The sequence below is a fragment of the Agelaius tricolor genome, unplaced genomic scaffold (assembly GCF_023055355.1).
Source record: "Agelaius tricolor isolate 1412-34295 unplaced genomic scaffold, bAgeTri1.0.p SCAF_25, whole genome shotgun sequence".
Taxonomy (NCBI): Eukaryota; Metazoa; Chordata; class Aves; order Passeriformes; family Icteridae; genus Agelaius; species Agelaius tricolor.
Window position 1 is genome coordinate 1,342,381 of NW_027269285.1, and position 22,852 is coordinate 1,365,232.

Below are 22,852 nucleotides of genomic sequence, written 5' to 3' on the forward strand. Positions count from 1 at the left end.
TCCTGGAGGTGCTCCCTGAGCTCCTGGTGTTCATTTTATCCTCTGGGCTCTCCGTGCATGCAGCCTGTGACAGAGGTGCCAGGGTGCAGCTCAGCTGGGGGATCAGGGTTCTTCAAGTTGGAGGTTCTGCACAACTTCTACCCCCTGTGTCCTCGTTCACATTTAAATTGATTTCAGCGTTGTCTGGGGCTAAATTACACAGGGACTTTCTCAGAGATCTCCTCACAGGAGCCTCTGGATTTCAGTGCTGGGAGTGCAATGCATGAGGCTGTGCACTGTACACTGGTGTATTTCACATACAGAAATATAAAGGTAAACTTTAGATATATACAACTATGGAGGTGAATTACATATAAATATAGAGGCTATGACACACACAAAAATAGAGGGATATTTTATAAATATACTTGTATTATCTATACACATGTAGAGGTATATGTACAAACAGAGGTATGTTACATATATACAAATAAAGGGGAGAAAAGCATTTTGAGAATTCCTCCACCACAAAACATGGCAGTTGTGAGCAGGTGATTAATAGGGGTGACAGTCACTAACTCAGCATTTATTCTGTTTTGTTTAGAGCTCTGTGCTTTCTTCCTTTCTATCCAGTTTCTATCTCATCTTATCCTGCAAAAAAACCCCCAACTCTTCTGTTTTGATTACAGTGTGCAGCCTGTGATTATTGATAAATAAACTTGGTGTTCTTGGCATGCTCACAAATCAAACTGTAGTTGCTTATGTCCAAATGTTTGTTGCATCCTGAATTATGAACCTCAGGCTCTGTTGACATTTTGCCTGGAGCAGTATCTTTGTGTGTAGTAATTTCTTGGTGGGACAGTTCATATTTAAACATGTTCACAAATCCTCACCTTGGGATTTTTATCTTGTTTTTGTTGAGACTGCTCTCAATAAACCTGTAATGCATTAACCTCTCTGGCTCCTTGGACTGTGCTCCTTCCTTGCCAGGAAGACTCTGACCCCCTAAATGCATCCATTTAGTAGAAATTCAACCTTAACTACACCTTTGCTCTCTTTCTTGCCTGTTGGCCCCTGTTCTTGTATTCCCAGGCTGAGTTCACAGCAGCGTGAGAACTTTTGGGGACAGCTCTGAGTCTGGGGACAATGTCTGGAAGTGCAGCTGAGTGGAAGGGAAAGTACAAGGGGACGAATCTGTGCACACAGAGCTTGTTCTGTGCCTTTCTCTGGCTCTCAGCTCCTCTCTGAGATAAGATACTCGAGTGGATGGAGTTGTTCTGACCTAGCACGGGTCCCAGGGTGTCGCTGGCAGGGACAGCCTTGCTCTGGGGCGTCCCTGTGCTCCTGGTGAAGTGCTGAGGAGGGTCTGTGCTCCATCCATGTGGGGAACCCTTCGTGGCCATGAGGGCTTTGTGAGGGAGTGAGTGTCAGGGGGAATTCCCTGTCAGGCTGTGGCCAGGCCCCTGCAGCAGCAGCTCCTTCCAGCAGGGGTGCTCCAGCCCTGCCCAGCAGCAGCTCTGGGGCTCCCTGGCCCTGGTGGCTGGCATGGCAGAAGGAAACCTGTGCCTTGCCTTCTCCTGGTGCTGCTTTTCCCTTTGTGCCCTCCCCCAGCTGCTCTGCCTGCATCCCATGCCCTGTTCCCAGGGGAATTGCTCAATGGAGCAGCTGAGCAGGGCAGAGGTTCCATCCAGAGGGCTCCTGGGCACAGATCTGCAGTGACCAGCACCACCCTTGGTGCTGCTGGGGCTGAGATTCCTGAGGATTCTGAATTCCTCATTCTGAGCTGAGATCCTCCTTCCCAGTCCTCATTCCTGAGGGTTCTGAATTCCTCATTCTCAGCTGAGATCCTCTATTCCAATCCTCATTCCTGAGGGATTCTGAATTCCTCATTCTGAGCTGAGATCCTCCTTCCCAATCCTCACTCCTGAGGATTCTGAATTCCTCATTCTGACCTGAGATCCTCATCCCAGTGCTCATTCCTGAGGGTTCTGAATTCCTCATTCTGAGCTGAGATCCTCATCCCAATCCTCACTCCTCCAGAAGGGTCTGTGCTGCTGCCAGGGGCAGGAAGGGCTTCCCTGTGCTCCTGGGGAGGGAAACTCTTGGGAAAAGCACAGCAAAATCGAGTGAACTGTGGGCTGAGCAGGGAGGTGAAGCTTCAGTGCCTGTGGCATGAAAAGTGTCTCATGAATTCCCTGATTTCCTCGTGCTGCACCAGGGCAGACACTCAGCGTGAGGAGCAGCTCTGTGCTCTCCCCTGGAATTTCCTCTCTCAGCCTGAGCTTTGTAAACCCTGGCAAAGCAGAGCCAAAGGGGATCTGTGCCTGTGGTGTTGCTGTGCAGGCTGGAGCAGGAGGAGGGGAAGTGGCTGTGCCATTCCCACACACAAGAGCTGTGGCAGGGCACGGGGCTGGGCTTGGCAGGCACAAAATTGGCTTTCTGTGTTTGGAGTAGGAGTAATGTGATTAATTTGTCCTCTGGCTCCCAGAGCTTTTGAGGAAGATATTAAAGACTGGGTAGTGGAGAACTCCTAGAAAATGATTTCCATAGCCAGTCTGGGTGTCTCCTTTGCACCTGGGGATAAATTTGCTGTGCTTTCCAAGAGGATTTCCCTACAGAGCCTGATCTTTGCAGCTTGTTTTGCCAAAGCCAGAAATCACTGTTGTTTCCAGCTTCTCTGGATGGATTGAAAGCAATCTGGTGGAGCATTGTTCTGTATTGGACAGCAACATATAGCAGATGTAATTTTACCTATTTATGTGTTGGCATAGCTGGGATTTTCCTAGATAACCTGAAACTTTTGGAAATAACTGAAAAGTACTTTAAAAGGAGTCACCCCTGTAAAACTGAGCACCAGTCTGAGGGTCTGCAGGCCAGGAGAGATTCTGCTTGTCTGACTGGGGAGCGTGACCAAAGAGAACTTTCCCGTTACTCACACACTTTGTTTTGCTGCTGTCCAGCTGTCCTGACAGGTTGTTTCTGTCTGTCCCTCTCCCCAGGCCCAGCATGTCTGGTTTGCACCTTGTCAAGCAGGGCCGGGACAGGAAGAAGGTGGATGTGCAGCGAGATTTCACCGTGGCTTCTCCAGCAGAGTTTGTTACTCGTTTTGGAGGCAATAAAGTCATTGAGAAGGTAACTCCCTGACCTGTCCCAGCATATTCCAGCTCCTCTCTGCAGCTCTGCCTTGTCTCTCTCTAAGGCTGTACATTGCAGGTATCAAATTGCTGATGTTTCTGAGCTTGGAAGTTGTGCTTCTGCCTGGAATCATTGTGTTTCCTTTTTCTATGTGATAAACAAATATCTGATTATTTTAGCTTAAAGTAATAAGAAAAAAGATGTGAGTAAGCCAGAAAGACACAGAGGGATTTAGAGACAGAAAAAACAAAAGCAGACTTGGAAAACATTAAGAAATGTATTTAAAAATGCTTAATAATTTGATTTGAGTCTTTCTGCTCTTTAATCCAACCGAGGCATAACACATTAAAATTTTATGGTGAAACAGGAGCTGCTGTCTGAACTGACAGATGGGCCATGAGCTGGATGCTGGTTAAAAAACTGCACAGCCCCAAACTGGGCAAAAAAACCTGTGGGGGAGAAAAAAAAACCAACTTCTTCAATGATTGTTGATTGTTTTGTGCTATTTAGACTCTCTTTGATGCCAGCTTCTGATGCCCCCAGGTGCTGATAGCCAACAATGGCATTGCAGCAGTGAAGTGCATGAGGTCCATCCGGCGCTGGTCCTACGAGATGTTCAGGAACGAGAGGGCCATCAGGTTCGTGGTCATGGTCACCCCTGAGGACCTGAAAGCCAATGCAGGTGAGCTGGGCAGGGTCACAGCCTTCCCCTGGCACAGCCCTGGGCATGCAGGGGGGGAATGGACCCTGCCCTGCCAGCACTGGGGTGTTTGGGCAGGCCCGTGCTCCCCAGAGCCAGCCCTGGGAGGAGCAGCTGGGAGGGCTCAGCCTGGGCAAAAGCAGGGTTTTAGAGTGAGTAAAGCAGGGTTTTAGAGTGAGTAAAGCAGGATTTTAGAGTGAGTCCTGCTCTAAAAAAGCAGGATTTTAGAGTAAATCCTGTTGTAAAAAAGCAAGATTTTAGAGTGAGTCCTGCTCTAAAAAAAACAGGATTTTAGAGTGAGTCCTGCTCTAAAAAAGCAGGATTTTAGAGTGAGTAAAACAAGATTTTAGAGCGAGTCCTGCTCTAAAAAAGTAGGATTTTGGAGTGAGTCCTTCTCAAAAAAACCAGGATTTTAGAATGAGTCCTGCTCTAAAAAAGAACAGGATTTTAGAGTGAGTCCTGCTCTAAAAAAGCAGGATTTTAGAGTGAGTCCTGCTCTAAAAAAGCAGGATTTTAGAGTGAGTCCTTCTCAAAAAAGCAGGATTTTGAAGTGAGTCCTGCTTTCAAAAAGCAGGATTTTAGAGTGAGTCTTTCTCAAAAAAGCAGGATTTTGAAGTGAGTCCTGCTTTAAAAAAGCAGGATTTTGGAGTGAGTCCTTCTCAAAAAAAGCAGGATTTTGGAGTGAGTCCTTCTCAAAAAAAGCAGGATTTTGGAGTGAGTCCTTCTCTAAAAAAGCAGGATTTTAGAGTAAATTCTGCTCTAAACAAGGAGGATTTTGGAGTGCTGTTAGATTTGCAGCCTGAATGGACCCCCTGTGTTTGCAGAGTACATCAAAATGGCAGATCACTACGTGCCCGTGCCAGGAGGACCCAACAACAACAACTATGCAAACGTGGAGCTCATCCTGGACATCGCCAAGAGGATCCCAGTGCAGGTGAGAATGTCACAGACACTGAGCTGTGTCCTCTCCTTCAGGAAGGAGCTGTGCCTGGGGAGCAGGGCAGGACAGAGAAGCTGCAATTCCAAACCAGATGGGCACCCCAGGGCAGCCCGTGGGACAGTGCAGTGGCTGTCCCAGCAGGAATATCTGCACAGAGGGAGGTTCCCTGCAGCCCTGCACTTTCCTGCACCCAGGTCCTCCTCACCCAGGTCCTCCTCACCCAGGTCCTCCTCACCCAGGTCCTCCTCACCCAGGTCCTCCTGATCCAGATCCTCCTGATCCAGATCCTTCTCACCTCCTCCTCAGCTCCTCCTCAGCACCTTGCCTGCAAGGTGCAAGCCATCCTTTAAATTCAGCACACCCTGCAGCTCAGAGGCTGTTCTGAGGCTGTTTTCCATGAGGAGGAGAAAGACTTGGAGTGTTTGCATGTGTCTGTTTCTGCTCACTTGCTTGTTGCATTCAAACAAAGAGCAAATTGTTTGTTTCCTCCTGCAGGCTGTGTGGGCTGGCTGGGGCCATGCATCAGAGAACCCCAAACTGCCAGAACTTCTCCACAAAAACGGGATTGCTTTCATGGGTGAGGAGCTGGACTGCTCTGCTGATGTCTAGGCCTTGTTTGGAGGTGGGGAGGTTTAGGGGGGGTAGAAACCCTGAGTCCAAGAGAGAGCCATGAGGAATGGTCTGCAGTGCAAGATGGATGAAATGTTCTTTGCAGCTGTTCTTGTATGGAAGAAGGGGAAAGTTTTCCAAAACATCCTTTAATGTTGAGATAAAAAAATCAGAAAAGATTCCTGATAAATCAGGTTGTCCCTGTTCTCATTTTAAAGAGGGCTCAGTTTTATGGGAGGAGTGGAGTTTTTCCTAAATCAGACTTTTGAACCTTGCCCTAATGTCTGAAGCCCCTGTGTCTCTCTCATGCGTTGTCTTTGCTCTCTGCAGGTCCTCCCAGCCAAGCCATGTGGGCCTTAGGAGATAAAATTGCTTCTTCCATCGTGGCTCAGACTGCTGGCATCCCAACTCTTCCTTGGAGTGGCAGTGGTAAGAGGGAAATTGTCCTGTGCTTATCAAGAGCATCCTGATCTTCTTTCCCCCCAGCATGTCCAGTTTTTAAGCTCTGTGCTCACAAGTGTGCACCTGGAGATGTTCCATGTGTTCAGGGTTTCCCATTTGTGCTGTTTGCCCAGTGAGGTGCCCTGGAATCAGTGACATTGGGGGTGGGATGAGCCTGGAGGGGTGGGAGAAGCTGGCAGCCTGCAGAGGAGGGATGGGAGGAGAAGTGAGCAAACGTGCAAGAAGTTCTTCCCTGGAGTGAAGCTGATGCTCACCTGCTACACCCAGGCCTTGCAGACACCTGGTCTGATGGGAGGTGTCCCTGCCCTGGAACAAGGTGATCTTTGAAGTCCCTTCCAGCCCAAAGCCCCCCATGATCCTGTGCAGTTTTGGAGCCCGTGCTCTGCTGCCATGGAATTCCCCTGCAGCTCCAAAACTCTGTAAACTGCAGCCTGCTTCTCACAGATGTACGGAGGAGGATATGAGGGGTTGGATAGAAATGCTTGCTGCCCAGAGCTCAGGAATGCTGCATTCTGCACACTCCTTCTCTGAGGGCTCCCAGCCCTTGCTCAGGCAGCTGTGGCTGTCACTGTGTCCTGCAGTGGCTCCTCACAGCCTGGCAGCACAGGGAGCTCAGAGGGTGAGGACGTTTCTTGTGTTTAAAGGCGGTGATTTGTGTAGGCTGTGCACATTTTAACCGTGGCTACACAGTTAAACTCAGGGGCTTCCTCTGCCCCAGGGGCTGGGACTTGATCCCTGTGAATTATTGGATAGACAGAGGACATGAATAGGTTCATTTAGAGGAGCTTTATCAGACTTCAGCTGGAAATACAGACTCCAGTCTGGCTTTGTCAGTTTGTGGTCTGGTTTTAAGTCACTTTGTGCTCCAGGGCTCCGAGTGGACTGGCAGGAGAACGACCTCCAGAAGCGCATCCTGAGCGTTCCCCAGGAGCTCTACGAGAAGGGCTACGTCAGGGATGCTGATGATGGCCTCAGGGTGGGTCTGGGGGCTCTAGGGTGGGTATGGGGGCTCCTAGGGTGGGTATGGGGGCTCTGCAGGTGGTTGTGGGGCTCCCAGGATGGGTCAGAGGCTCCCAGGGTGGCACTTGATATTTGGAATTTCTCCTCGAGGAGGAGTTTTAGAATAAGAAATATTCCTGGCACAATACAGGATTTGGAGTTTTCCTTTGTGAAGAGTGTGTGGTTTTTTCATGTTACCCAGGTTTTTAAATTATTTTCTGTATTATATAAAAGCTTTTCTGTGAATTTCTAGATTTAATGGCATTGAAGCACTGACAAAAGATTTTGTGGTCACTTGCAGAGGTCAGAGTTCTCTGTAATCACAAAATCCCTGCTGATTTTTCCAGCTACAGGCACTCTTGCCAATGGAATATTTGGTTTCTATGCCATTGGTTGCTAAATAGTCAGATATGGATGTGAATCAGAAGGGAAATAATGATATTTTCCCTGGATTCTGCTGCCTTTTTGTCCTTACCCTGCTGTTCTGCCCCTTTTGCCAGGCTGCTGAGGAGGTTGGCTACCCTGTCATGATCAAGGCCTCTGAAGGAGGAGGAGGAAAGGGGATCAGGAAAGTGAACAATGCAGATGACTTCCCCAACCTGTTCAGACAGGTGATGCTCCCACCGCCCTGGGCTCGCTCAGGTCCCCGTGGGGCCTCAGCACTGAGGGTGCCTCTCACACCTCGTGCTCTGCCTCCCTCTGCCCCTGCTGCAGGTTCAAACAGAGGTGCCAGGCTCCCCCATCTTTGTGATGAGGCTGGCCAAGCAGTCCAGGCACCTGGAGGTGCAGATCCTGGCAGACCAGTACGGCAACGCCATCTCGCTCTTCGGCCGCGACTGCTCCGTGCAGCGCCGCCACCAGAAGATCATCGAGGAGGCCCCGGCCTCCATTGCCACCTCTGCAGTGTTTGAGCACATGGAGCAGGTGAGAGTGCCTCTGCAGCTTGCCCTGCCCTGGCAGGACTTGGTATTTTTGTTTTGCATTTGCATTGGTGAGCGTTTTAAAGGAGCAGTAGAGGGTTGTGTGTTTCCGCCTGCTTGGCACTCACATTTCCACACCAACAGCTCCCTTCAAAGATAAATCCCCCCCAAAAAGGGGAGGGAAGTGTGTTTTAAATGTGTTACCGTATTAAAAGCAAGTTTCAGGAGTTGCAGGAATTGCCTACTGTTGAGTGTTGCAAATATTTACTTCAAACTCTGCCTTCTGTGAATTGTAAATGAAATAAGTCAGAAATCAAAACTCCCGTCCCACTGGCTTTTCTCTTGGGCCCGTTACAAGTGTTGGGGTGTTTCAGAATGCCAGCAGAAACCTGAAGCGGGCGTGGTGGGTGAGCAGAGCTAGCAGGGGTGACTGGCAATGCAGTTCTTGTTTTGTGTGACTGGCAGTGCAATGTTCTTGTGTTGTGTGTCCCAGTGTGCCGTGAAGCTGGCCAAGATGGTGGGCTACGTGAGCGCAGGCACTGTGGAGTACCTGTACAGCCAGGACGGCAGCTTCTACTTCCTGGAGCTGAACCCACGCCTGCAGGTGGAGCATCCCTGCACTGAGATGGTGGCAGATGTCAACCTGCCAGCAGCACAGCTCCAGGTGAGCACACAGATGGAGTTTCCCATCTTTCTGCGAGGTCAGCAGTTGTTTGAAGCTCCCCAAGGGCACCTGGGGATCCCTCAGAGATCCTGTAGAGAGCAGTTGTTGGTGTGCTGTGGCTTGTCAGTCCCTTGTGTGTCCCCCCAACTTTCCAGCAGTGGGTGGATGCCACAGTCCCCTCAGTAAGGCTCTGCATGATTTTCTACTTCTTTTTTGAACTGTATCTATAAAAAAAACCCAACTAATGAACAGGGAAAATGGGATTTTGCTCCATAAGGATGCAGCCAGCAGCTGGTTCTGCAGATTGCTCTCCCCACAGTTTATAATTGCAAAATTCCACAGTTTCCTATAACTAATTAGGGCCCTTCAGGCTCACTGGGACCTCAGTATATTTTTAACAGGCCTAATGCATGCCCATCCTCAGCTGACCTGGCACTGCCAGCTTTCCCTGGAGCCTTTTAATCAGTCAATGGAAAATGCTGGCTGGAGGGCTTAAGGTGGATATTGCACTGAGCTGAGCTGTCCTGGGAAGCGTGAGTGCTTGGCTCTGTGAGGAGACAAGCTCAGTGCTGGGGCTTGTTTATTTGCTTATTTATTTATTGATGTTTTCCCTCCTCAGATTGCCATGGGGATCCCCCTGCACAGGATCAAGGACATCAGGGTGATGTACGGCGTTTCTCCCTGGGGGGACACAACCATTGACTTTGAGAACTCGGCCCACGTGCCCAGCCCCCGTGGCCACGTCATCGCCGCCCGCATCACCAGCGAGAACCCTGACGAGGTGAGGCCTCCCCTCCTGCTGCTCACCATCACCCTTGTCATGCAAAATCCTCTCCTTAGGGGTTTTCCCTCCTGAGAAGCCGAGAGGCCTCAGGAACACGATGTAAACAATGGTTATCTGCTGCTGTGGAATGCAGCAGGTGGATCTGTGATTGGCCCATCTTAGATGTTTGTAATTAATGGCCAATCACAGCCCAGCTGGCTCGGACAGAGAGTCTGAGACAGAGCCTTTGTTATCATTCTTTCATTCCTTTCTATTCTTAGCTTAGCCAGCCTTCTGAGATGAAACTTTTTCTTCTATTCTTTTAGTATAGTTTTGATATAATATATATCATAAAATAATAAACATGAAACATGTTTATTATTTTATTTTCAACTCCTTTTGAAACATGGAGTCAGATCTCTGTCTCTTCCCTCATCCTAAGACCCCTGTGACCACTGTCACACTGGCCTGCCCAGGGCCTCTCCCTGCTGCTGCTGCTCAACATTTTGGCAGCAAATTTAAAAGATTCTTCCCTTACCTCACTTAGACTCCATTAGACACAACCTGAACTTGTTATACCACGTTGCAGCACCAAGAGCTGTTCTCAGAACCCTCATTCTGGGTTATTCACCTTTTCTTTAGGGCACAGAGCAATGTCTGTGTGTCTGTCTGTCTTTGCAGGGGTTTAAGCCCAGCTCTGGCACGGTTCAGGAGCTGAATTTCCGCAGCAATAAGAATGTCTGGGGCTATTTCAGCGTGGCTGCTGCAGGAGGGCTCCACGAGTTTGCTGATTCCCAGTTTGGTCACTGCTTCTCCTGGGGGGAGAACCGTGAGGAGGCCATCTCGTAAGTGATGTGGGAGGCCTTGGGAATGGCTTGGCTTTGTCCTCTTTGATCCAGGGAAAACAAGGCTCCTTACTTCTAGGAGCTTCAAGAGCAATTTCCCTGTCTTTACCTTGTTTTCCATTTTGTGGCCAGACTTCTCATCCTATCTTGATCTGCAATTCCACTGTGTTGCACCTACATTTCTACACTTTTTGCTTAATTTTCTTTCTTTTTCTTCCTTTCTGTTTCATCCCTGCCTTGTATGCCTGCTGCTGGGCTGTGACACAGCTACCACAGGGTGAAAATCTCTCTTTAAAGCATCCATGTGAAGGCTTCTAACAGGGAAAACCTTGCTAACCTGACTGACCAATGCTTCAGGATGGTTTGTGAGCCATGGAGTGTCCTCTGTGGTGTGAGATTTCAAAGCACCTGGTCCTAAGGCAGACCTGTCTGACCTGTCATCCACGTTTTTCATCCAGAGCTTTTCCCAATTCCACTCTGGCTGGGGTGGACACCACATCTGTCTGTCTGTCTGTCTGTTGTACACTCCTGACACATGGTAGGACCCTGGGTGATGATAACAGGGGGAACTCCTGATCCCACTGAGCTGCTCTTCACACCAGCAGCAGGGAAATCCATATTCTCCCATTCCCAACCATCCCTTCAGGACCCTGCTCCACCCAGTGCCTGCGCTCCTCTGCTCTGACCTTCAGGTGCTTTTCTGTCTGCAGCTGCCAAGGGATGGGATAGATAACAGGGCTTCTTTCCCCTTTCAGGAACATGGTGGTGGCTCTGAAGGAGCTGTCCATCCGAGGGGACTTCAGGACCACTGTGGAATACTTGATCAAGCTGCTGGAGACAGAGAGCTTCCAGCAGAACCGCATCGACACGGGCTGGCTGGACCGGCTCATCGCTGAGAAAGTGCAGGTGCAGCTGCTTCCCCTGGCAGGGACACACCTGGCAGGGGGCAGGGGTGGTGCCTGCTGCTGCTAAAGGGTGTAGGAATGGTCACTGGCCACTTAATGAATAAACATTTTCAGTGGCATTGCTTCCTACATATATCGGAATCCTAGGTCGTCCTTGTTGGGGAAAGTTGGTCTTAAAGTTGTCCAGAAAAGCATTGAGACCAATGTTATGTTTGGAATCTGGGACAGATGATAGTGGAAATGTTGTTGGAACCTCGAGATTTGATCCAGGCAGAAGAAAATGTAATTTTAAGAGTCACAGAAATAATGGCTTCTGTGTAGAGTTCACGTGGCTGCCACACCGACTTGATTTTTTTAAAGAGTGTTGGCCATGAACCAAAAATGGAGCTGAGGCTGCTGATTCTTGTAGCTGGGTGTTCAGCTTGGGCTGAGGCTGGAGGAGGTGTGACTGTGGCTGTCCCTTTTTTAGGCTGAGAGGCCTGACACCATGCTGGGGGTGGTGTGTGGGGCCCTGCACGTGGCTGACGTGAGCTTCCGAAACAGCGTCTCCAACTTCCTGCACTCCCTGGAAAGGTGAGAGGCCAAGCTGATCTCTAGGAATTCCTGCTGCTGTGCAAGTTCTGTCCAATCCAGTCCAGCAGTGCTCAGGGGCTGTTATCTGCTGGCTGTTGCCTGGCCCCAGGGAGCTCTTTATCTGCTGAGAAAACTGGCAGGTATCTGCATCTCCAAACATCCCCTGCTGGCTGCACAGATTGCTTTGGTTTCTAGCAGGAGCTCCAGGAAATGGCTCAGAAACATGGAGTTCTTGCTCTTTGTGCTGCAAGGGCAGCATTAGGGAGTCTGGAATCGCCCAGGAATGAATGGAAAGGAGAGCAAAGCTGCCCTGTGTGGCTGGAGGGACTTTGTTTGACTTGGTCAAACTGATTTGTGTCTCTCCTAAGAAGAGACTCTATAAAAACCTACTCCCATCTCTCTGCTAGTGTTTCCTAAAGCCTTGCATGCATCTCTGAAGCTTTTTGGAGTCCTGGTAGTCGCTTGGTGGCTTGTGGAAGATCAGTTTTGTTTTGTCCTTCCCTTTCCAGGGGCCAAGTCCTCCCTGCTCACACTCTGCTGAACACGGTGGACGTGGAGCTCATCTACGAGGGACGGAAGTACGTGCTGAAGGTACAGAGTGGGACCCACCCTGCTGCCCTGGGCTGGGCATGGCCACCTGTGCTGCTCTGGCCTCCTCTTTGCACAGATCTGTGCAGGGAGTTCTGTCTGAGCAGGGCTGATTTGCTCTGCTTTAGTGGGTGAAGAAATCAGCAGGCAACAGCCCTCACGTCGCCCCATTGCAATGTCCCTGTAAACATTTCAGCCTCTTGCTCTGAGCAGGGTGAAATTTGCTTTCTTACAGGCAAAAACTACTATAAAGTAATTTTGTTTTGGTTGGCCAGAACTTCCAGCTGATTTTTCTGAATGTTTAGGTCTGCTCTGCTGGGGTTTTGACACACCAACATGACAGAATTTGCAGCAATTTTTCCCCATGGTGTTGCTTTTTTGCTGCATGCAAAAGCCCCATGTTGCAAAACCAAACATATGAAAGTTAGGAAATATTAGATTTAAGGTTGCCTGTGCAATCCTCTTTAGCTTCCTAGGGCAAATTTGTGATGGTGAAGTTTTTAATGGCAAGACCATAGACTGGTTTTTGCAGCAGTGAGAATTCTGCACCTCCCTGGATTTATCTCTGATGAGGAATAGAAGCATTGAGCAGCAGCTGAAGTGTTCTTTAAAGGATTTACCCAGCTTCAAATAGCAGCTCTGGGGCAGAGACTGGGATAGGATCCCTTTCTCAGGGAGAGCACTTGTTGCTTTCCTGAAGGACAATCTCTCATTTTCCCCCCAGATTATCTCCTCCATTATGCAGTGTAAGTGCACAACTGTGCCTTGTAAGGAGATGAGGATGAGCAAATTGTGATTGCACAATCAAACCTCAACCTTCAGTGCAGAAGTGTGAGAGGATTAAATCAACATTCATGGACAGCACTAGTCCTGGCATCTCATGGCTGCTGTGTCACAGAATCCCACACTGGTTTGGGTTGGCCCTTGTAAAAAGCCTCTCTCCATTTTTCTTGTGGGCTCCCTTCAGGCCCTGGAAGGCCACATTTAAACCTCTCCAGGCTGAACAATCCCAATTCTCTCAGCCTTTCCTCATAGGAGAGCTGCTCCATCCCTCTGCTCAGCTCGCTTGCTTGCCTTTGTGACCCCAATTTTTTCACACGACATCAAACACCTCCGTCCCTCTTCATCAATCCCCCCCATTGCAGCACCTGGAAAACTCTGTGTCGTGGCAGGCAAGACCCTCGATGCTGTGCTCAATCCACTGGGTAATTCCCATTCTTGTGGCTTGGCAGGTGACCAGGCAGTCTCCCAACTGCTACGTGGTGATCATGAACAGCTCCTGCGTGGAGGTGGACGTGCACCGCCTGAGTGACGGGGGGCTGCTGCTCTCCTACGATGGCAGCAGCTACACCACCTACATGAAGGAGGAAGTGGACAGGTAGCAACCTCTGCAGCTCCACCTTTAGCATTTGCACAGCCAAAACGAGGTGTATTTGTGACTTTATGCTTCCCAAAAGGTCTTCAGGGACGGGAATTCTCTCCTAGGAGGGGTTTGCTGGGTGTGCTGTGGGTGAGTTTTGAGACTTGGCTACTGTTAGAAGAAGGATCTGGCTGTGCACCATGTGGAGTCCATATTCTTCTCCTTGGTCCTTAAAAGTGACTTTTGAGATTATAAACCCCAAAAAAACAGAACCTGAAAATCATTAAAATTCTTGTAATTCCACAGCTGCTTCAGAAATAAAGACAAGTTGTGCTGTTTCAGTGCATCCCCTCAAAATGCCCTGCAAGGATCAGAGCAGTAAGGGCAGTGAAAGGCATCCCCAGCTCTGGAATGTGAACTCTGCCCCTTCTGCTGTGTTATCTTCTGGGAAAAGTGATGGATCAGGAGGACAGGGAATTTGGGTAGCTCTGGGCTGCAATCTCCACCTCTCCGTTGGTTGAGGCGCTTTCCCATAGTTTTGTTTCGAAGTAGAACAGGGAAAGCCAGACTGGATTTTCCCTTTCCCACACCTTCCCCAAGGAATTCTGTCCCTCCCCAGGGATTTCTGTCCTGCTGATCTGTCCTGCTGTCCCCCAGGTACCGCATCACCATTGGGAACAAGACCTGTGTGTTTGAGAAGGAGAACGATCCCTCCATCCTGCGCTCCCCCTCTGCTGGGAAGCTGATCCAGTATGTGGTGGAGGATGGGGGACACGTGTTTGCAGGCCAGTGCTTTGCAGAAATTGAGGTAAAACTCCCAGAGAACTGCTTTGGACAAAGCTCAGGGGGAGGGGTGTTGGGTGCTTTGGGACTGGGAGTTGAACATGAGGGGTCATTCACAGTGTTTAACTTGCAAATTTTAACCTGAAGTACAGCGGGAATCATCAGTGAGAGTGATGGGGTGGGGAAGAAATTTAACAGCAGAAATTTGAGTGTTAATGACTGTACACCAAGTGATGAGGAAAATTTCCCAAAAATCCTGGGATTATCACCTTCCTGAGATTCCAAGGGAAGGGGGGATCCATTCCCAGCTGAGGTGAAGAAGGCCTTCTCCTCGTACTACTGACACAGACTCAGAGTTATATGCCAAGATGAGGTAACAAACTTTATCCTGGTTAGCTGATCATTTATCAGGTTGATCCCAGAAGTTAATAAGTGTCACTCCTCCCTTCTCCCTAGGAAGTTACTTAACTCTTACTGAGGAGGAGGAGGAGGATGAGCAGTTTCTGCATCACGATGAGGAAAGCACAAGGGGTTGTGTAGGAGTGTGTGGCTCAAAACAGATTTGAGGGAGGGGAAGGTGTGTGATGACAGAGGGGCAATTAAACCAGCTGGGGACAATGTGTAGGAGAAACATATCAAGACAGAGATCCAGCTATTTTATGTAAGTGCTTTTGCACTGCAACAGGCCATGGCTAAGGAGGCACCACCCACACAATCCCTATGGCTCCCCGTGGTGTAGAGCAGAGCAAGGGTAAAACCAAGCTGGCTCCCCCATACCCAGCCCTCCTGCTCCAAAGGCAGCAGCTCTTGATCTAAGGAAGCATTTCTGTCTGGGAAGAGCTGTCTGAGAGCTCTAGAAAGTGATCCTGGTTCCCTCTGCTTGAAGTGAAGATGTGGCTGCAGCCTTTGAGAGGAGCCTTTGGAATGCAGCAGGAAATTGTCTGCTTTGTTCATTGTGCTGAGTGTGGGACCTTCCTGAGTCCCCTGTTGGTTCAGGCAGTGTGAGCAGTGACATTCCTGAAGTTCCTGTTGCACTATTTTGTGGCCAATTATTCTGTTCTCCCATTCACTTCAGTGTCTGGGTTTTGTTCCCAACCTCTGTGCTTGTGAGTTTTGGGGACACCTGAATGCAGGTCTGTCTGGGGTGGGACACTGCCTGCTGCCCCCCAAAACTAGAGCCATTTTGGGGCACATGGAGCTGAGTGTGTAACCTGCTTTCCTTGCTACAGGTGATGAAAATGGTGATGACCATAACAGCAGGAGAATCAGGCTGCATCCACTATGTCAAACGCCCAGGGGCAGTCCTGGATCCAGGCTGTGTGATTGCCAAGCTGCAGCTGGATGATCCCAGCAGGGTTCAGCAGGTGAGGAGTTGCAGAAGGCACAGATATTGTGGGGTTTTAATGAGGGAGCAATGTTGAGAGTGGTGCAGGATGTTCCAGTGAACCAGTTTCCCATTTGTGCATTGTACTGCAATTGTCACTTCACTGTTTATTTGTCTCATCAGATCAGGACTGGCACTGAGATTTTTCTCTCCCTCTCTGATTCAGGCCAAACTTATCTACCATTCCTGCTCTCTGCTTACCTCAGTGCTGTTGTGGGGATTGTGCTGTTGTGGGGATGTGCTCTGGGAATCCTTGCAGGTTAACCCTTGGCTCCAGCCGAGGCTGGCTGGCTGTTCCCAGGGCTGGTGGCCCACAGGAGGCTCAGTGAGGCTGTTCCCAGGGCTGGTGGCCCACAGGAGGCTCAGTGAGGCTGTTCCCTGTTGCAGGCTGAGCTGCACACAGGTACCCTGCCCCAGATCCAGAGCACAGCCCTGCGGGGTGAGAAGCTCCATCGCATCTTCCACTACGTGCTGGACAACCTGGTCAACGTGATGAATGGCTACTGCCTGCCAGAGCCCTTCTTCAGCAGCAAGGTACTGGGGGCCTCTCTTCCAGAGCCAAAACAGCCTTCTTGCAGCTCAGGGAAGGGCTGGGCAATTTTCCTGCCATGAGGGATGGGATGTTGGACATCACCCCTCTCCTTTTTCCTCTTGTTGTTCTTTCTCTTCTTCTTTCTTGCCTTCACTGCCTTGTCTCTCTCCAGGTGAAGGGATGGGTTGAGCGTTTGATGAAGACCCTGAGGGATCCATCTTTGCCCCTGCTGGAGCTCCAGGACATCATGACCAGTGTTTCTGGGAGGATCCCACCCAACGTGGAGAAGTCCATCAAGAAGGAGATGGCCCAGTATGCCAGCAACATCACCTCGGTGCTCTGCCAGTTCCCCAGCCAGCAGGTGAGCAGCCCCCCTTCCTGGAGGGGTAAAAATTGCTCTGGGTTGGGGCACACAGAGAGAGAAAGTTCCTTTACATGGCATGGAGGTTAACTGAACCTGAAAGGTGTGTTTGAACAGGGGGTGCTGATGGTGGAAGATCCTTACCTGTGTCACTTCAAGGCTTGTCTCTTGACCTGTGCTGCAGGGTCCCTGTTCCCTGCTCAGTGTGGCTTTAACCAGGCACACTGCTGGGAACACTTCAGTCTTAGCAGTGGCCCTGTGGGCATTTATTTCCTTTTGGCTTGGTACATGTGCTGCAGTGCAGTTTGTAGTGCCAGTGGAACCTCAAAATAGGATGATTTTGAGGGAGGATAGGATGATTTGCCAAGGGAGGCCGGATGGGGTGAGGAGATGCTGGAAGCTGATTTCTCCACGGTATGACACAGTGCATTGATTTTTGTATCACTGGCAGGTCTTACCTTCCTTTGCTAGAGTCTGCTGGGGCTCTGCTGTGTCTCTGCTGGTTGTCCAGCCCATTGAGGGTTTTCCCTGTGCTTTTTTTCCATGTCCCTTTCCCTCTCAGATTGCCAACATCCTGGACAGCCACGCGGCCACGCTGAACCGCAAGTCGGAGCGCGAGGTTTTCTTCATGAACACGCAGAGCATCGTGCAGCTGGTGCAGAGGTGAGGCCTGCCAGGGTGTCCTGCAGAGCAGGAGCTCCCCAGCAGCCATGGCAGGGGCTGGCTGTGCCTTCAGCTCGCTCAGGGCTGCCTTGGTGCCCCTGCAGGTACCGCAGTGGCATTCGGGGCCACATGAAGGCCGTGGTGATGGATCTGCTCCGGCAGTACCTGAAGGTGGAGACTCAGTTCCAGCACGGTGAGTTCCTGGGCACACCAAGGATCTGGTTTCTTAAAGAGCTCTGTTTGGTCCTGGAAAGTCCACGTGGGCCCTTTGGGGAAGGTTTGCCCTCACTTTGTGCTGAGGTGAGGTGCACTGGCTTGTTTTTGGGGTCTGCAGTGGGACCCTGGCTTTTGTAGAGGAGGTTCTGTCCCCCAGAGCTCAGCTGAAGCTGAGAGGTGAAATCAATGCCTTGCACTGCTGGATCCAGGCACAAGATGGCAATGGAGCCCTGGCTAATTCTGAGGCTCTGGCTCTTACAGGTAGTTCAGATTCCACTCTTCTTTTGTCCTGCTCCATTACCTGCCCTGGCCTAATGGTACTGCAGATTCATTTCCACTTCAATTTGCTGGCAGCAGAGGATGGTGCAAGGCTTTTTGCTGTTATTTCATTTTGGTTGTCATTTGAATGAAAGTCTGAGTTCCCTATTCCTCTGTCAGAATTGCTCACAAAGGAGGCATTTGGTGTTGGAGCTGTTTATTAAGAGTGGGATGTTAGAATTAAAGTTTGCAGTAGGTGATGGTGGGAATGATTCCTTCCCAAATTGATTGTGTGGACCACAGAGAAACACAGAATGGTCTGGGTTGGAAGGGACTTTAAAGCACATCTCATTCCACCCCTGCCATGGGCAGGGACAACTTCCACAGTCCCAGGGTGCTCCAAGGCCCTTCCAGCCTGGCCTTGGGCACTGCCAGGGATCCAGGGGCAGCCACAGCTGCTGTGGGCACCCAGTGCCAGGGCCTGCCCACCCTCACAGGCAGGAATTTTTCTCAAATACCCAACCTAACCCTGCTCCCTGTCAGTGTGAAGCCATTCCCACTTGTCCTGTCACTCCATCCCTTGTAAATAGTCTCTCTCCATTGTCAGCTCCCTTCAACCCAAGCAGATCCTCAAAAAATACACCTAGAAAAGTACAGACACATCTAGTAACTTGCAATCCTTGCCACAGAGGTGTGAAGGGTGGAAAAGCAATGTGCATTTCTGCCTGCAGGTCACTATGACAAGTGTGTCTTCACCCTTCGTGAGGAGAACAAGAGCGACATGAACGCCGTGCTGAACTACATCTTCTCCCATGCCCAGGTCACCAAGAAGAACCTGCTGGTCACCATGCTCATTGTAAGTGCCTGCTGCTTGCTTGCTCTCTTTCTTTTTCTTTTTATTTTTTCTCTTTTTATTTTTCTCTTTTTTCTTTTTATCCCTTTTCCTTTTCTTTTTCCTTTTCTTTTCTCTCTCTCTTCCTCTCTCTCTTCCTCTCTTTTGTCTTTTATTTTACAACCATAGTGTGGTCTGTTACTGCCCAAAATACATCCAAAGTAGCCATCCACAAAATAACTCTCCAGAGCAAGAAAAGTGTCATAGTTTCCTAGACCCAAGCTAGGTTTCTTAAATTCTCATTTGTAAGATGTAAGGATCCTGGTGTTCTTTCTTCCTGGCTCTCCTTTTCCCCCTTTTTTCCCCCTTTCCCTTTTTGGTGTGTGGTGTGATTGTAAGTAACGCTTGCCTTAAGAATCTCATTATTTGAACACGGAGCCATATTTCCTCTGAGAATTCTGGAGTAGCTTTGAGCTGGGGCTGTTCATTTCTCAAGTAATCACGCTGGCGTGATGGAGAGAGAAAATGGCAGCTGTTCACAGCTCAGGCCTTCAATTTTCTTCAGAGTCCAGTCACTCAAGTGTGTAATTACACGGGGGTGCCGGCGAGGCGTTAGCCCTTGTCAGGGAGCTGGGCTCAGGCTTTGCTGCTGCCTTTGCCAATCAGTGAAGGCACAGCCAGCCCTGCCTTTGGCTTCTTGTTGTCATCCTGAGCAGTCCTTGCTAGAACAGGACTGCAACTTTCAGTCTGCTTTGTCACCTGCTGCGGGCCGTGCCTCGCTGCCTCTTGCTGTTGTGAGGGGCACTGGGGAGACCTCAGAGAGCCTCCCTTGTCCCTTGCTCTTGGGACATTCTTCCCACCATCACTGCCTGTTAGTTCTGCTCAAGTAAAGGCCAACTTGAGCCAGAATCACCAGAGAGACCCTGGTGGAAGAGCCACTCCTGGTTATCTGAGCCCACGGTGCTGCCTCATGGGGGGCACAGGGATTTCCTCTCTGCAGTGGGAAACAGGAGCTCAGGAGGGACACCATGGTCACCCTTGGCACAGCTGGGTGTCCCTGAGCTTCCAGGCTCTCCGTGAACCAAAAGATCATCACTCCTCTCCCACCTCGTGGCTCCAAATGTGCTGTGGTGTGCCTGGTGTGACCATGGTGGCAGCTGTGGTGTGCTTGGTGTGACCATGGTGGCAGCTGTGGTGTTTTTGGGGGTCCAGGCTGTTGGTGTGTTTGGGGTCAGGGCAGCCTGTCTGCCTGTGGGGCTGTTACTGATGGATCCAGGAGCCCATTATTAACCAGGGGCTCCAAGGATGCCTTCAGTAATGCTGTTGTGCTGCCATCACTCACCTTTTAGAGCCAGCAGGCACTGCAGGCAGGGTGGGAGCTGCTTCATCCTTCATACATCTGTTGAAATATGGTGTGATTTGTTGTTGTGTGTTCGTTTTCTGGGCTTAACTTATGCACATCCTGGCCTGAGCAGGATGGAGTGGCTGCTGCCATGGCAGGGTCCCCTGTCCTGTGGGATTTCTGCTCCCTGGAGCAGCAGCACAGCAACTCCAGGAGTTTGTGTTTGAAACCCAGCAGTTCCTGAGTTCCTCACTGTCCCCACAGTGCCCTGGGCTGGATAAATGCACTGAACTTGCTTTGGGAGCAATCACACTTGTGTTTGGTGGCCCAGGGCTGCCCAGGAGGGGACAGCAGTCTGGTCAGAGTGAGGAGCTCAAGTGTTTTCTCAGGTGTTTTCTCAGGTGTTTTCTCAGGTGTTTTCTCAGGTATTTTCCCAGTGGTTTGGGTCTGGTCTGCCTCCCTGGGAGAGCTGTGCCATCATCCCTGGAGCAGCCTGAGTGGGGCTGGGGAGAAGGGGATCAAGAGCAGAGTGAGGGAAGAGCTGCTGAGCCTTGGAGTCTCGTGGACTGTGAGCTGTGCTGCAGTTACTCACCCTGTGGGACTTCTGTATTATTTGGCTTTGGTTTTTAATTTATTTTCCCTGGCAGGTTTGTCAATCCCACCTGCTGCACAGAGGTTTCCCCTTATCCTTTTCTATTCCTTGGCTCTTCAGATAGCCTGTTCTGGTCCATAGGTGTTTTAGATCTCTTTAGACTTTTAGGCACCAGCTCTTTTCTCGTGGCAAATCCCTGTTTCATCTCACATTTCCCTGCTATGATTAATTTATCAAGACAAGCTGTTAAGTGCTGTGTGGAAGAATCACGTTAGAGGCTCCTAGAGGCTTCCCAGCTTCGGGGTGGGAGGGAGGAAGCTCACAAGAAGTGTTGAAGACTGTGGGATTATTCATGGGAATTGAAACTATTTTTGGAAGGAAGTCTCTCCTGTTGGCATTTTTTGAATGGATGAATTCAGAAGAGTTTTGGAACAGCATTAACACTGCGAGTTTGTGCTCTTCAGTTCTGTTGTTTTATCCAGCCAATTTAGGCAGTAAGGAAAGCTTGTGGATTTGCTCAGATCCAGGATTCTCTGGTTAGAAGGAATATTATGGAGTCAGTCCTGTATGGTGGGGAAATACAGAACATTATTCATGGCTTTAGTTAGCTTTGCTTAGCCTTGTCAGAGCAGTGACAGATCCTTTTTCTGGCATTGGCTGAAGCTGCACAAAGCTTGGGTGGTTTGTGGCTGTGGAGTTGTGGGGACTTCTGAGGTTTGAGGTGTTTTTTAGGTGGGTGTCAGGAGGTTCTCTGGCAGTGTAACTCTGGTCACCCTTCATGGGGAAGGCTTGCTGACCTTCACATGTTCCACAAGGTGTCTGGCTACAATTTAAGCTCTTTGAACTTTGCATTGGTGCAAACTTCTGTACCAGAAGGAGAAACTTGTGGTACAAACCTGAAACTGGGTAATGGGAAAAGGTTTCCTGAGTCTCTCTGAGAAGTCAGCATTTCTCAAGTCTTTGGGTGCCAAAACATGTGCTACAAATAGGAGAATGGGAGATGGTGCCTGTCCCTTCTTTCACTGTTTATTTATGTGTGTAAAATTGTTGAATGCTGAATGTTTGTGTCCTTGTCAGCACAGAATTGCAGGATGATTCAGGTCAGGACTGCTGGGGATGGCATGGTCCAGCCTGAGTGTGTGTTTGCAGGCTCAGACTCCTTTGGGAGAGCACGGGTGATGTTTTCCCTGTGCTCCAAGCATTTCTTGTTGTCTGTGTTGGCAGGACCAGCTGTGTGGCCGTGACCCCACCCTGACAGACGAGCTGATCAATATCCTGACAGAGCTGACCCAGCTCAGCAAGACGACCAACGCCAAGGTGGCCCTGAGGGCACGGCAGGTGAGGCACCTGCCCAGGTGTGGCCGTGATCACAGGGATCTTGTGTTGAGGGAAGAGATGAGGATCTGACTCCGTGTTTCTGAAGGCTTGATTTATTATTTTATGATATATATTACATTAAACTGGACTAAAAGAATAGAAGAAAAAGTTTCATCAGAAGGCTGGCTAAGCTGAGAATGAAAGAATGAATAACAAAGGTATGTGGCTCGGACAGAGAGTCTGAGCCAGCTGGGCTGTGATTGGCCATTAATTAGAAACAACCACATGAGACCAATCCCAGATGCACCTGTTGCATTCCACAGCAGCACATAACCATTGTTTACATTTTGTTCCTGAGGCCTCTCAGCTTCTCAGGAGGGAAAAAATCCTAAGGAAAGGATTTTTCGTAAAAGTTGTCTGTGACACCCAGGCTGCTCCTGCCTGCAGCTCAGCCCTGCAAACCCACAGCTCCTCATGTTTGTCTTGATCACTGTGCACATGGGGACAGTAGGTTCCAGTGAGCAGCACTTTGACAGTGAAGCTAATTAACAGTGATTAACTGTGGTGCATTCCCAATCACTGTCATATTTTAATTCAACATGCATTCCCTTGTCCCTGCTCCTCCAAAAAAAGTTTTGTCTGGCTCACACAAGAGTTAACTGTGAGTAGCCCATGGTTTGTGCGATGGAGGAGGTGGAAATGTGTGGCCACTGTGGTTTTTGGTGGTTTTGTCATAGCAGCACAGGCTGCCTGGATTGTGCAGGAACAGCATGGAGGGGCTCCATGGCTGGAGCTGGAGCTCCTGGTTCCTCAGCTGCCTTTCAGTTGTGGATCCGTGTGTGCAGAGAACAGGGAGAGCCATTTGCACAAGAACCAGCTGTTCTTTGCAGCTGCTAAGGAATTACCACAAAGAACTATGCTGCCCTTTTGCAGGGCTTCTCCCATCTTTGAGTTGTGCTTTGTCAATTTTGTTCTAACCTGGAAATAACTGGAAAAACTCTGGATGCGGTAAATTCCAAGAGCCTGCTGCAGAACTGATTTGAGTGTCACACAGGCACCCAGATATTGTTGTGAGCTTCCTCCTCAGCAGTTCATTGAGCCCTCCCTCTGTTGCCAGGAAGGGGTGAGAG

General features: G+C 49.8%; 1 protein-coding gene across 3 annotated transcripts in view; it reads left to right on the forward strand.

The window, feature by feature from the left end:
* ACACA (acetyl-CoA carboxylase alpha) overlaps positions 1 to 22,852 on the forward strand; it is a 106,296-nt gene that overhangs the window by 12,844 nt on the left and 70,600 nt on the right. For all 3 annotated transcript variants that reach the window (XM_071448018.1, XM_071448016.1, XM_071448017.1), the window contains 23 exons: positions 2,979 to 3,111; positions 3,658 to 3,796; positions 4,639 to 4,748; positions 5,250 to 5,331; positions 5,694 to 5,792; positions 6,695 to 6,801; positions 7,325 to 7,435; positions 7,539 to 7,748; positions 8,238 to 8,408; positions 9,028 to 9,189; positions 9,853 to 10,016; positions 10,772 to 10,922; positions 11,391 to 11,494; positions 12,004 to 12,085; positions 13,315 to 13,460; positions 14,100 to 14,250; positions 15,455 to 15,589; positions 15,997 to 16,143; positions 16,314 to 16,502; positions 17,065 to 17,165; positions 17,270 to 17,358; positions 18,371 to 18,495; positions 21,630 to 21,743. In XM_071448018.1, the coding sequence (XP_071304119.1) occupies positions 2,979 to 3,111; positions 3,658 to 3,796; positions 4,639 to 4,748; positions 5,250 to 5,331; positions 5,694 to 5,792; positions 6,695 to 6,801; positions 7,325 to 7,435; positions 7,539 to 7,748; positions 8,238 to 8,408; positions 9,028 to 9,189; positions 9,853 to 10,016; positions 10,772 to 10,922; positions 11,391 to 11,494; positions 12,004 to 12,085; positions 13,315 to 13,460; positions 14,100 to 14,250; positions 15,455 to 15,589; positions 15,997 to 16,143; positions 16,314 to 16,502; positions 17,065 to 17,165; positions 17,270 to 17,358; positions 18,371 to 18,495; positions 21,630 to 21,743 (3,022 nt within the window). The remainder of the gene's footprint in view (positions 1 to 2,978; positions 3,112 to 3,657; positions 3,797 to 4,638; positions 4,749 to 5,249; positions 5,332 to 5,693; positions 5,793 to 6,694; positions 6,802 to 7,324; positions 7,436 to 7,538; positions 7,749 to 8,237; positions 8,409 to 9,027; positions 9,190 to 9,852; positions 10,017 to 10,771; positions 10,923 to 11,390; positions 11,495 to 12,003; positions 12,086 to 13,314; positions 13,461 to 14,099; positions 14,251 to 15,454; positions 15,590 to 15,996; positions 16,144 to 16,313; positions 16,503 to 17,064; positions 17,166 to 17,269; positions 17,359 to 18,370; positions 18,496 to 21,629; positions 21,744 to 22,852) is intronic.